The 14,976-nt window shown below is 40.4% G+C and overlaps 1 protein-coding gene across 1 annotated transcript in view; it reads right to left on the bottom strand.

Moving 5' to 3' along the window:
• Window positions 1–13,878: 13,878 nt before the first annotated feature.
• Window positions 13,879–14,976, bottom strand: part of SDAD1 (SDA1 domain containing 1) — a 31,538-nt gene continuing 30,440 nt past the window's right edge. Inside the window, 1 exon segment of the mRNA NM_001102489.2 lies at window positions 13,879–14,780. Coding sequence (NP_001095959.2) covers window positions 14,733–14,780 — 48 coding nt within the window. The 3' untranslated portion in view covers window positions 13,879–14,732.

Raw genomic sequence — 14,976 nt, forward strand, 5'->3', positions numbered from 1 at the left:
TGAGGTTATTGATATTTCTCCCAGCAATCTTGATTCCAGCTTGTGCTTCATCCAGCCTGGCATTTTTCATGATGTACTCTGCATAGAAGTTAAATAAGTAGGGTGACAATATACAGCCTTGATGTACTCCTTTCTTGACTTGGAACCAGTCTGTTGTTCCATGTCTAGTTCTAACTATTGCTTCTTGATCTGCATACAGATTTCTCAGGAGGCAGGTCAGGTAATCTGGCATTCCCATCTCTTTAAGAATTTTCCAGTTTGTTGTGATCCACACAATCAAAGGCTTTGGCATAGTCAATAAAACAGAAGTAGATGTTTTTCTGGAACTCTCTTGCTTTTTTGATGATCCAGCGGATGTTGACAATTTGATTTCTGGTTCCCCTGCCTTTTCTAAATCCAGCTTGAACATCTGGAATTTCTTGGTTCACGTACTGTTGAAACCTGAGTTGGATAATTTTGAGCATTACTTTGCTATCATGTGAGATGAGTGCAATTGTGCTGTAGTTTGAGCATTGTTTGGCATTGCCTTTCTTTGGGATTGGAATGAAAACTGACCTTTTCCAGTCCTGTGGCCACTGGTGAGTTTTCCAAATTTGCTGGCATATTGAGTGCAGCACTTTAATAGAATCATCTTTTAGGGAAGCAATTACCCTTCAGTAAAAAATAAATGGGGGTGGGGGGTAGCCAGAAGATGGGTTCTACTGACTTAACCCCTTTTTCTTGATAAAAAAATGTTACGTAATTTGCCCGAGGTCTCATCACTGGTGAACTAGCCTCAAAGCCAGACTGTCAGAATCCAAATTCCACCTCATAATCAGTAACTTGAAGCATCTTTACCTTTTTGTGTTCCCAGTAAAGGAGACAAAACGTGTTAGTCTTAGGAAAAATCACCAGACTTAAGAAGACAGAAACATTCCTTAATGGTTAGCACTGTTTGTGAAGTGTGTAGAGAGAATTTGGAAAGTTTGCTTTTTTTCCGTAAGGTTTACTTTTTTTCAGCCACCCCTCTCCCAACTAGAGTACACCATCACTACTCCTGATTTTTATAGTGCTGTGTTAATTTCTGCTATACAGCAAAGTGACTCCACTATACATATTTTTTTCCATTATGGTTTATCACAGGATATTGAATATAGCTCCCTGTGCTAAACAGTAGGACCTTGCTGTTTATCCATTCTATATAAAATAGCAGTTTGCATCTGCTAACCCCAAACTCCTGATCCACTCCTCCCCCTGCCCCCTTTGGTGACCACATATCTGTTCTCTATTTCTGTTTGGTAGGTAGGTTCGTTTTATGTCATATGTTCATGGATTTCCTCCATTTTTATGGCTTCCGTATCACTGGGCTGAAGTTTCAAGCCTCTGTTCCTGTTTCTTCCTAGTCTTTCTATAAAATTTAAGCGAGGACCCAGATGTTAATTTGCTCATTTACAAAGCCTGAGTAACAGCAGTTGCCCTTTTTAGCCAAAGGTGCATTGAGAAAAAAGTCAAGGAGCCAACAGGTTAGCTGGATTCAAAGAAATGCACTTGCATTAAAAAAAAAAAAGTGATTTCCTGTCACTTCAGGAGTGATATTAAAAAAAATGAAAATTAAAAACAAATACAAATTTTAAAACAACCATAAATGTATTGAATGAATAGATCTATAGTGTGGTAAAATAGGTATTGTTTACAATTAAACAATTTCGTATAATCTATTCCTCTTCTATTAAACAGCTTTACATAGGTTTATGGGACAGTTAAAAACAAAGATTAAAAGGGATATCTGGAGTTAAAAAACTATCAGCTCTCTGTTTTCTGTTGCTTCTCTGCTCTGCCGATTTCAGAGATGTTATATGCTAATTTCATGGCTTATCTATGCCAGAATCTACAGTTTAAAAATTACTTCTGTGGAGAATTCAAAAAAGTAGATGATACATAGGAAACACGGAATATAACGCTTTTATAGCTGGCATCTCATTTTGTTCAGCTGACAAATAGTGTGGCAGTCTTAAACTAGATCTACATGTTCTTCAATACTCCTCTTTTCCAATGGTGGAGGTTAATTCCCTTCCTCTTGATTGTGGGTTATATTTAGTGATTTGCTTCTCATATATAGAATAGAGCCAAAGAAATCATGGTGTCTGACTTCCTAAACTGGGTCACAAGACATTTTGAATTCCTTGCACTCTCTCTTGGATTGCTCACTCTGAAAGAAGCCAGTTGTCATGATCTGAGGATACTGAAGAAATCTCATGAAAAAGTCCCTAACCTAAGGAACTGAGACCTTCTACCAAGAGCCAGGGAGGAACTGAGACTTCTTGCTAACAGCTATATGAAGAAGCCATTTGGGGAGTGGATCCTCTAGCCCCATGGAGAGAGACAGAGAGACCACAGGTTATAACCTGCTCCATGTGCTCAGTCATGACTGACTCTTTGCAACCCCATGGACTGTAGCCGCCAGGCTCCTCTGTCCATGTAATTTTCCAGGCAAGAATATGGAGTGGGTTGCCATTTCCTACTCCAAGGGTCTTCCCAATCCAGGGATTGAACCTGAGTCTTTCATGTCTCCTGCATTGGCAGGCAGGTTCTTTACCACTAGAGCCACCTGGGAAGACCCAGCTAAGCCACCCAAAATTCCTGACCCACAGAAAATGTGAAATGATGTTCATTGCTTTAAGCCACTAAATTTTGTGGTAATTTGTTATACACCAATAGATAACTGATACAGATCTGGTTAATGCAAGTGGAGTAATATTGAATACCTAAAACCGTGGGTGTGGCTTTGGAACTGAGTAAGTGGAAGCTAGAAGGAAGATAGTTTGATGATTTCTTACAAAACTAAACATATTCTTACCATATAATCCAGCAATCACTCTCTTTGATATTTACCCAAGGAGTGGAAAACTTAGGTCCATAAAAAAAAAAAAAGCACATGGCTATTAATCTCAGCTTTAATCATAACTGCCAGAACTTGTAAGTAATCAGGATGTTCTTCAATAGATGATTGGGTAAACTATAGCACATCCAAGCAATGAAATATTGCTTACACTAAAAAGTGATGAACTAGAAAACTATAAAAAGACGTGGAGGAAACATAATATATAGTACCGGGTGAAAGAAGCTAATCTGAAAAAGCTAAATACCATTATAATTCCAATTCTAGGATATTCTGGAAAAGGCAAAGCTAGTGAAAAAATCAGGGATTATCAAGGGTTAGGGGGAAGAGAGAGTTAAATAGAACAGAGATAATTTTTAGGGTGGTGAAACTACCCTGTATGATATTATTAATAGTGGATACATGTCATACATTTGTCCAAACCCAGGGAGTGTACAACATCAAGAGTGAACCCTTATATAAGCAAGATACTTGTGACAATGCGTCAGTGTGGGAACATCAGTTGTAACAAACGCTTCACTCTGGTGGAGGGTATTGATAATGGCGGAAGCTATGGGTGGGGCGGGGGTGGGGAAAGCAGAAGTATTGGGAGCTCTGTATATTCTGCTCATTTTTGCTGTGAACCTAAAACTGCTCTTAAAAAGTAGTGTATTAAAAAAAAAAGAATCCAGGACTTTTTTTTTTTAATTCCCATATCCAAAGTATATAGGGAACTTAGTTTATTACTGAGATGCCATTTCCTATCTGTAGAGTTACTTGCAACATAAGCAATTGACAAAGAATTTGTATCCAGAATATATAAAGATCAATAAGAAAAAACAAAAATAAAAGGCTGTAGAAAGAGGAAAATCAAATGGCAAAATCCACATGAAGCAATCTCAGCTTTACAGGTAATCACTGAAATGCAAATTAAAAGAATATGATTTTATCAGCAACAGATTATCTAAAATTTTAGAGTCTAATAACACCAAGTATTGATGTGGATGTACTAAAATAGAAATGCATATGAGCTCTTGCTAGGAATGTGCAACTCAGCATTGCCTAGTAAAGTTGAAAGCTCATGGGAAAAAAAAAGCGGAAGACTCATGAGCTCCATAACACAGGAGGAATTCCCTTTCTAGGCTTCTATGTAAGCTTTGGATAAAAACAAAACTAAGTCATATGCCAGGGAGACGTACAAAAACACTAATTGGGGCAGGATTTTTAAATAGTGGAAAAGTGAGAAAAAACTAACTGCTCTTCAGTTCAGTTCAGTTGCTCAATCATGTCCGACTCTTTTCGACCCCATGAACTGCAGCACACCAGGCCTCCCTGTCCATCACCATCTCCCGGTGTTCACTCAAACTCACGTCCATTGAGTCAGTGATGCCATCCAGCCATCTCATCCTCTATCGTCCCCTTCTCCTCCTGCCCCCAATCCCTCCCAGCATCAGAGTCTTTTCCAATGAGTCAACTCTTCACATGAGGTGGCCAAAGTACTGGAGTTTCAGCTTTAGCATCATTCCTTCCAAAGAACACCCAGGACTTATCTCCTTTAGGATGGACTGGTTGGATCTCCTTGCAGTCCAAGGGACTCTCAAGAGTCTTCTCCAACACCACAGTTCAAAAGCATCAATTCTTTGGTGCTCTTCAGTAGGGTAATGATAAAATTTTGGATTTATGGGCAAATAATGGAAAACTATTGCATCTGTTAAAATGATAGAATCTTTATTTATCCAGAATTTAATGTTGAGTTACATAGTCAGCAAAAGTATATATACAATGATAGTATTTATGTAAAATTTTAAGAGACTAAATAATACTTTTATTACATACACATATATATAGTAATGGCTCCCCACTCCAGTACTCTTGCCTGGAAAATCCCATGGACGGAAGAGCCTGGTGGGCTGCAGTCCTTGGGGTCGCTAGAGTCGGACACGACTGAGCGACTTCACTTTCACTTTTCACTTTCATGCACTGGAGAAGGAAATGGCAACCCACTCCAGTGTTCTTGCCTGGAGAATCCCAGGGACCAGGGAGCCTGGTGGGCTGCCGTCTCTGGGGTCGCACAGAGTCGGACACAACTGAAGCGACTTAGCAGCAGTAGCAGCAGCATATATATCAATACATGTGTGTGTGTTAGTCACTCAGTCGTGTCTGACTCTCTGTGACCCCATGAACTTTCCAGGTTCCACTGTCCATGGAATTCTCCAGGTAAGAATACTGGAGTGGGTTGCCATTCCCTTCTCCAGGAGATCTTTCTGACTCACGGATCGAACCTGAGTCTCCCATGTTGCAGGCAGATTCTTTACCATCTGAGCCACCATGGAAGCCCTATCAATACACACACATGCACAAATGCAGTAAAAGATAAAATACTTAAAAGAATAATAGGCATCAACTACAAAATAGTGGTTATCCCTGAGGAAGGGAGAAAATTGAATAGGGCTTTAGCTATACTCTTAACAATTCTATTTCTTTAAAACAAAAATATATGGTAAAAATTAATATTGAATAATTTAGAAGATGGAAATGTTTCATTATTTTCTATATGTTTAAAAATATTATAGTTAAAATGGTAAAATGTTTCTAAAATTTTTAAAAAGAGGAAGATTAAAGTATTCTTAAAATAAGAAGTTGTGAAATATCACATTTTTAGTTTCCATTTAATTCTTTTATGCTTCCCCTTTTTAACACTTTCTAGAGTTAGGTTCCCATGTTGTCTTAATTTTTCTTTACCCCTTGGCCAAATGCCCTCTTAAAGCACTCCTGGATCTGATCTTAGTATCTAAATAACAGGAATACTAGGTACACCAAAACTGGATCTTGGTATAAGAATGGAACTAGAGGGGTTTTATACTAAAAAGGGGCCGGGGGTAGAGGGGAAAGAGGCCATTGGCACTCCTGATTCTCAGGACTTCAGACTTGAACTGAGTTACACCACCAGCTTCCCCAGTTCTCCCCTTGCAGACAGCAGATTGCAGGATTTTTCAGTTTCCATAATCGCCTAAGACAATTCTGATAATAAGTCTCCTCATTTACATAGTATGTATAAAATATATATAAAGATAAATCCTATGTGAAAGTTCAGTGGTAAATAATCTGCCTACAATGTAGGAGACCCAGGAGATGCGGGATCAATCCCTGGGTCAGGAAGATCCCCTGGAAAAGGAAATGGCAACCCACTCTAGTATTCCTGCCTGGGAAATCTCATGGACAGAGGAACCTAGCAGGCTACAGTCCATCGGGTCACCAAGAGTCTGATGTGACTGAGGGACTGAGTATCCACACATGCATACATACATACTTAATATGTAGAGAAAAAGAAAATCCAACCAGCTATATTTGAACCACACTGTTTACTTTTTTTTTTTTTTTTTAATTTTGGTCACATTCCATGGCAAGTGGAACCTCAGTTCCCTGACCAAGGATCGAACCCACGCCCTGCACCCACACAGTGGAAAGCATAGTCTCTTTCTCAGAGAGACAATAGTATTGAAGCAGGATCTTACTTCCCTTTCCAGGGATTAAGCCTAGCCACCAGTCCACCAGGGGCTAGAGGCTAGAAGTGAAGTTCCCTGATTCTTACCCGGTCTGACACCAAGAATGTTTCAAGGAGGCAAAAACTGCAAAACAGGTACAGAGTTTATTACTAGAGAGACATAGTACAGTGTATAGGAGAGCACATAGAGAAACAGTTTATTTATTTATGGCAGAGGAAAGGCAGAGATACACACCCGGAGAGAGTGTGGGGGTCCTAAGTGAGGAGTACAGTAAAGAGGTGGTTTACATCACTTTATAGGATCCGGGTCTTTGTTTCAGTAAATTCAGTTCAGTCACTCAGTCGTGTCTGACTCTTTGTGACCCCATGAATTGCAGCACGCCAGGCCTCCCTGTCCATCACCAACTCCCAGAGTTCACTCAGACTCACGTCCATCGAGTCAGTGATGCCATCTAGCTATCTCATCCTCTGTCGTCCCCTTCTCCTCTTGCCCCTAATCCCTCCCAGCATCAGGGTCTTTTCCAATGAGTCAACTATTCGCATCAGGTGGCCAAAGTATTGGAGTTTCAGCTTCAGCATCATTCCTTCCAATGAACACCCAGGACTGATCTCCTTTAGGATAGACTGGCTGGATCTGCTTGCAGTCCAAGGGACTCTCAAGAGTCTTCTCCAACACCACAGTTCAAAAGCATCAATTCTGTGCTCAGCTTTCTTTATAGTCCAACTCTTACTTTGTTTACATATGGCCAATTAACTTCTTTCTTTCTCCACACCTGACTGGTCCTAGGATCCTCCCCAAGATGCATGTGCAACTTTTTTCTAAGATGGATCCCACCATAGAGCCTGGTGGGTGCATGTCCAGACTTATTATGGGGTGGGGCCCCCTCCTTTTTTGACCCCTAGAAGCCTTCCTGTGAAAGTGCAGAAGGGGAAGTCTTCCTTGACCTCAGGAGTGGGCCGGCCCTTTATCTCTCTACTCCAGCAGATCTCAGCTTTTGCCACTAGCTTTGTCCCTGGAGTGTCTGGGTGAGAACAAAGCTTGAATTTTACTCCACTTGACAAACACCAGGTGTCCGGCCCAGGTGCCCGCCTATCTCTGACCTCAGTCTCAATAAGTCCCCAGACAACAGTATTTTATTTTTTTAAAAATCTGTATATTTATTTATTTGGCTGTGCCAAGTCTTGATTATGGCATGTAGGATCTTTAGGTTATGGCATATGGGGTCGAGTTCCCTGACCAGGGATGGAACTGGAGCCCTCTGCATTCAGAGTGTGGAGGCTCAGCCACTGGACTTCCAGGAAGTCCCCACACTATTTTCATGTGTATATTACACTTATAAAATTGTAAGTTGTAAGAAGCAGCATTATTTTATATATCTTAAAGAGGAACTTGCTAACATTTAAACTACAACACGATGCTTTCTCATTAGATAAAAATGTGTATGTGTTGAAAGAGTTCTATGTCTTGTCACAGACATTTAAACGTCAAATACCTACATGTTTGAAAAAGTGAAGCAAATTGATTAACGTGTTACATAACCTTCTTTGCATTCAAATCAGACTCTGGAGAATCTCCCTTTGAGTCGGCATCCTAGATGCCCATATTTTTCCACACGACACTTGTGCCATTAAGGACTTTGGTGGTGCAGCATTTCTTGAGTTCTCCACTCAAAAAGCGGGCTTCCTAGATGTTGGTAATATTGTTTCTTGATTTCGGTGCTGATATCCAGGACGTATTCCATTTGTGTAAATTCATTGAACTTGTTGTTGTTCAGTTTCTTAGTTGTGTCCGACTCTTTGTGACCCCAGGGACTGCAACATGCCAGGCCTCCCTGTCCTTCATCATCTCCTGGAGTTTGTCAAACTCATGTCCATTGAGCCTGTGATCCATTCAACCATCATCGTCTGTCATCCCCTTCTCCTGCCTTCAATCTTTCCCAGCATCAGGGTCTTTCCCAATCAGTTGGTTCTTCACATCAAGTGGGCGAAGTATTGGCGCTTCAGCTTCAGCTTCATTCCTTCAAATGAATATTCAGGACTGAATTCCTTTAGGATGGACTGGTTGGATCTCCTTGCAGTCCAAGGAACTCTCAAGAGTCTTCTCCAACACACAGTTCAAGAGCATCAATTCTTCGGTGCTCAGCTTTCTTCACAGTCCAACTCTCACATCCATACATGACCAATGGAAAAACCATAGCTTTGACTAGACGGACCTTTGTTGGCAAAGTAATGTCTCTGCTTTGTAATATGCTGTCTAGGTTGGCATAACTTTCCTTCCAAGGAGTAAGCGTCTTTTAATTTCATGGCTGCAGTCACCATCTGAAGTGATTTTGAAGCCCAAGAAAATAGTCAGCCACTGTTTCCACTGTTTCCCCATCTATTTGCCATGAAGTGATGGGACCAGATGCCATGATCTTAGTTTTCTCAATGTTGAGTTTTAAGCCAGATTTTTCACTCTCCTCTCTTTCATCAAAGGCTGTCTTAGTTCCTTCTTCGCTTTCTGCATAAGGGGGTTTTCAATTCAAGATCGGGCTTGTTTATAGTAGAATCTCTTTTGATACGTTTCGTGCCATATACGAGGGAGGGTCTCATCTAGACATATCTGAAGCCCAGGCAAATAAGTGGTCGCAGAGGATATCCACTTTCCAGATGGAGACTTCAGCCGGAAGTTAAAGGAAAGAATGACATGGGGAGACCAAGCATTGGTGAGCAAGGCCCATAGCTTTATTTTTAACAGGGGCTTTTATACCCTAAGTTACACATAGAGGATAATAGGGGATGCAAAGTCAGCAGTTTTTGATCCTTATCAAAAACCAGGGTTTCTTTCCTGCAAACTTATCGTATACAAATGGTTTAGGTGATTTACATCATCTTCTGGCCAGAAGGCCTACTAACATTTTATGACTCTTGACAAGGACTTATCAACAAAGACTTATTTTCTCTAAGAGTAATTATTTTAAGGTTTGGCGCCATCTTCCAAAGATAAAATTGCATTCCTATAGGGTGGATGTGTAATGGGTTTACAACAAAGGAAAGAATTTATTACCTTAAGGGTCTAAAGTTACTAACACCAAGGCCACTACTTATTTTTTCTACATACCAACTATTAATTAATACATATTCAAGGATACAATTCAGGGGATGTGAAAACTTGGCAACAAACATTGACTCATCAGTGAAATCCTTTACTAGTCTTATTCTGACAGTTTCTAACTCTCTGAGAGGCTCTAAGCTATTTGAATATCTTAAGCTTCCCATGCCTCCTGAGGCTGGGAGACTGTAAACAATCGTATGCATAGCTGCAGGAGTCCGGGTAAACTTGTCAGGTGAGTTAGAGAGCCATCTGAGGGGTTTGGATTTAAACACTCCTAATTACCCAGGAACTTTATTAATTGGAGCTGTAAGTTAACTCTTTGACAGAGAGAGCGAGATGGTGGTAGGGGACAGCCCCCAGTAAAGTCAGAGGTGAGAGCACAAAGCAATAAAGTAGACAGACTCTGGTTTTTTGGGGGGCAGATGCTCGAGAATATCCGGGCGGACTCCTGCATATCTGAGGTTATTGATATTTCTCCCGGCAATCTTGATTCCAGCTTGTGCTTCATCCAGCCTGGCATTTTTCATGATGTACTCTGCATAGAAGTTAAATAAGTAGGGTGACAATATACAGCCTTGATGTAGTCCTTTCTTGACTTGGAACCAGTCTGTTGTTCCATGTCCAGTTCTAACTGTTGCTTCTTGACCTGCATACAGATTTCTCAGGAGGCAGGTCAGGTGATCTGGCATTCCCATATCTTTAAGAATTTTCCAGTTTGTTGTGATCCACACAGTCAAAGGCTTTGGCGTAGTCAATAAAGCAGAAGATGTTTTTCTGGAACTTTCTTGCTTTTTTGATGATCCAGCAGATGTTGACAATTTGATCTCTGGTTCCTCTGCCTTTTCTAAATCTAGCTTGAACCTCTGGAAGTTCACGGTTCACATATTGCTGAAGCCTGGCGTGTAGAAGTTTGAGCATTACTTTACTAGCGTGTGAGATGAGTGCAATCGTGCGGTAGTTTGAGCAGTCTTTGGCATTGCCTTTCTTTGGGATTGGAATGAAAACTGACCTTTTCCAGTCCTGTGGCCACTGCTGAGTTTTCCAAATTTGCTGGCATATTGAGTGCAGCACTTTCACAGCATCATCCTTCAGGATTTGAAATAGCTCAACTGGAATTCCATCACCTCCACTAGCTTTGTTCGTAGTGATGCTTTCTAAGGCCCACTTGACTTCACATTCCAGGATGTCTGGTTCTAGGTGAGTGATCAGACCATTGTGATTATCTGGGTCATGAAGATCTTTTTTGTATAGTTCTGTGTATTCTTGCCACCTCTTTTTAATATCTTGTTTCTGTTAGGTCCATACCATTTCTGTCCTTTATTGTGCCCAATCTTTGCATGAAATGTTCCCTTGGTATCTCTAATTTTCTTGAATCGATCTCTAGTCTTCCCCATTCCATTGTTTTCCTGTCTTATCTCTCCTTGCCATTATTTGGAACTCTGCATTCAAATGGGTATCTCTTTCCTTTTCTCCTTTGCCTTTTGCTTCTCTTCTTTTCACAGCTACTTGGAAGGCGTCCTCGGGCAACCATTTTGCTCTTTTGCATTTCTTTTTCTTGGGGATGGTCTTGCTCCCTGTCTCCTGTACAATGTCATGAACCTCTGTCCATAATTCTTCAGGCACTCTATCAGATCTAATCCCTTGAATCTATATTTGTCACTTCCACTGTATAATCATAAAGGATTTGATTTAGGTCATACATGAATGGTCTAGTGGTTTTCCCCACTTTCTTCAATTTAAGTCTGAATTTGGCAATAAGGAGTTCGTGTTCTGAGCCATAGTCAGCTCCCAGTCTTGTTTTTGCTGACTGTATAGACCTTCTCCATCTTTGGCTGCAAAGAATATAATCAGTCTGATTTCAGTATTGACCATCTGGTGATGTAGAGTCTTGTGTTGTTGGAAGAGGGTGAAGAACAGAACATTCTGACTGATTGAACACTGTGCTCAGCACTGAGTTGCCATGTAACACGATATAGATTACACATTTTCATAGAATTAGGATGTGTGATAACAAAACCAAAATTTATATTAATCAAAATCTTCAAAAAATTATACCAACTTCTAAACCCTAAACTTTTATGATTTGTGAGTTCGTCTCCTACTGCTGTTCTGTTCCTAAGTATCAGTGTATTAGCGATCAGGCATTCTACCTTTCTGCCAGTTTAACTGTTCCTCTCTAGGCTGTCCCTAGCCCTGTGATGTGCCTTTTTTATATAGTCACTTTGTAAGTCTATTTCCTTCAAAGGATTAAAAGTTTCTACATGGCAGGAACATTGTGTTTGTACAGCTTCTAGCTTCTAGCACCCCACACAGCTTCTAGCACATGCTTGGCCCACAGAGAGCATTCAATATACATTCAAAAATATTGTTTTGGCCACACCATGTGGCTTGTAGGATCTTAGCTCCCCGAACAGGGACTGAACCTGGGCTGCTGGCAGTGAGAGCATCGAGCCTCAACCACTGGACTGCGAGGTAACCCTCAAGATAAATTTTTATGTTTCAAACTAGTTCCCCCTAAATGGATAAGGGGTAAAACAAATATTTATAGCAACATCAATGATGCTAAAGCTGAAACTCCAGTACTTTGGCCACCTCATGCGAAGAGTTGACTCATTGATGCTGGGAGGGATTGGGGGCAGGAGGAGAAGGGGACGACAAGAGGATGAGATGGCTGGATGGCATCACTGACTCGATGGACCTGAGTCTGAGTGAACTCCGGGAGCTGGTGATGGACAGGGAGGCCTGGCGTGCCGTGATTCATGGGGTCACAAAAAGTCGGACACAACTGAGCGACTGAACTGAACTGAACAACTATTGTTTCAAGTAAATTAAGCAAAAAACCCAAAACTGAAACAAAAAAACTTAATAGGTATATAATCTTTGATGAGAAATTTACTGAATGCTTTCTTGGTGGTAAATACCATGCTAAGTGCTTAGTTCTCAAAACAATCAATGAAGTAGGTGGTATTTTATTTACAGAGAGAAGACTGACAGATAGGGGTTTTTATCAAGTATTCAAGTATTTGTTGAGCATCTACTTACTGGGCACTGAACTAGCACAGAACAGACTCACTGCCTTCTGTGGAGCCTATTTTCTAGTAGAAGTTGCTAAGATCACATATATGTATCAGTATTCTAGATTTTATATAGAGTTTGGACAGTTGAATGTTCATCTCTGAAATGGCCCTATTCTCACTGTTGACAAAAATTTGAGACTCAAGAGCTGAAGTTCAAGCCCTGGTGACTTCTTCAAGGTAAAAGTCACCTTGAAGGTCACTCTACCCTTGTTGACAGCATCCAACCTTGTGAGGATCTGACCTCCTGACTTAAACAGAAAATATTCTCAATAATAATAAAAGGAATTATATGCTGTGAGAGTCCGTTGAACAGCAAGAAGATCAAGCCAATTCTAAAGGAAATCAGTCCTGAATATTCACTGGAACGACTGATGCTGAAGCTCCAACTTTGGCCACCTGATGCAAAGAACTAACTAATTGGAAACGACACTCACGATGGGAAAGATTGAAGGCAGGAGAAGGGGACGACAGAGGGTAAGATGGTTGGATGGCATCACCAACTTGATGGACAGGAGTTGGTGATGGACAGGGAAGCCTGGCGTGCTGCAGTCCAGCGGGTTGCAAAGAGTTGGACACAAATGAACTGATACTATGGGATTAAAGAAATGAAAGTTAAAGATATAGCTTTTAAAGCCAGAAATTTAGCTGCCATACAGATTTCAGTTAGGAGTAGTAGAACAGAGAGGAGACTACAGAATGGACTCTGGCCTCTTGGCAGCTCAGAGGGTGGAAAAATCCAGGGGAAGGATAAAAGTACCCAGCATCATCACAATTTCAAAAAGCAAAGCTACAGACCCTGGGCGATTTTGAGTTTTATTTACTTTTTTCTGGAGCTAGACACATACACAGGGAGACAGCTGAAAAATGCAAAGAGGAAAGAGCAGTTTCAGGTCTGAAACATTCAAACATGCACTTCCTATGAAACATGGAAGCTCCTGGGGGTTGATGGAGGGCTCCTTCTGCCAGGCCACTGCAAAGTAATCATTAATCATTGAGGTCTTCGTAACCAATCCCTAGTGGTATGGGGTGTCTTAGGAAAAGTCGCAAAGTTTCACTTGAAGTAACACTGAAGTTGAACTTGGAAAGCAAACAGAAGATGCTAGAAAATGAATAAGAGAAGTGGTTTTACAAGCTGCTGAGCGGGCAGAAAACTGCCTTTTTCTCTAGTTTGAAGCAATTTTTCCGACTATCACAATATTATCTAGGAAATTTGAGACAGAGGGCACCAAACTATTTCCAAATGCAGAGAAACTTGCCAACAGCTGACCATGGCTCTCATGGCCCTTGGAATCTACTCAAGTATGCCTAGGGGAGGGAGAAAACACACACGACGCAGCACACAGAGGACCTATTTGACATTAGAAACCTTTTATTGAGACAAGGCCAACAGAGGGCTGGACTATTACAGGGTCAAGGAAGACTGAAGAAACTAATCTGATTTCTTTTTCTTCTGTGGAAGAGTGGGCAGCCCAAATAATGAACAGAAGCCACTCTGAGATTACTATTTATACTTAAGGCAATTTAAAAAATGAGATCTCAGCCAAAAAGCCTATACCTGGCATAAAAAAAAAAAAAAATTACATCTTTTGGATGGATGGACTAAAAAGGCTAAATTGTCTACTCAAAATCTGTACAGCAGGAACCTGTTTTCAGCAGGTAAGCCTATTTACAAGTAAGATCCTCTTACTCTTGTAACATTGTCCTGTTTTAAGAAAATATATAATACCCATCCTCTGCAGAGTTGGTCTGTAAGGCCTCTGTGACTCCACAGAAGTATAAAACTGTCTCTACTACAGAACTATTTATACAGCAGTGTAAATACATATAAACACACTTGCCCCTCGCCCCATCCTACAAACAGGTTATCTTGAATGAGAAGTTATGGCTCATTCATTTTTATATCTTCAGTGACAATTAATAGGCACTCTCTCTCACTCTTTCTTTATACATGTGTATATAATTATTTTCTTGCATGAATACTAAATGAAAATGATTTTATACCATGACTGTTTACATTTCAAACATTCCCACCATTAGCCATCTCTAAAATAAGAACACCAAAAGCTACCAAGTTTACTGTGGTTTCCACAACATAGTGCTTCTGGACTTTTTAATGTAAACAAATATTCTTAATTTGCAAGTTTTCAGAGAAATGTACAAATTTAGCATTCTCCTTGGAACGGAAGACTTGCTTGGAAGTTACTTCATTCTTTTTCTCTTTTTCAAGAGTGCATCTCGTAGCGCCAGCTGGAAGATAAAGAAAAAATGATGTAAACATCATCTAGAGAAGAAGACCACTGGACCAGTGTATAAAGTGAACCTGTAAATATCCTCAGAAAGTTTCACAGTCCCCAAAAGAAAATAAATGGAATATTAAGTAAAAGATTGTGAAGAATAAACCTAAATATAAAAAGAAGATAACCAAGGCCAATGTGTACCTTTT

The sequence above is a fragment of the Bos taurus genome, chromosome 6, assembly GCF_002263795.3.
Source record: "Bos taurus isolate L1 Dominette 01449 registration number 42190680 breed Hereford chromosome 6, ARS-UCD2.0, whole genome shotgun sequence".
NCBI lineage: Eukaryota > Metazoa > Chordata > Mammalia > Artiodactyla > Bovidae > Bos > Bos taurus.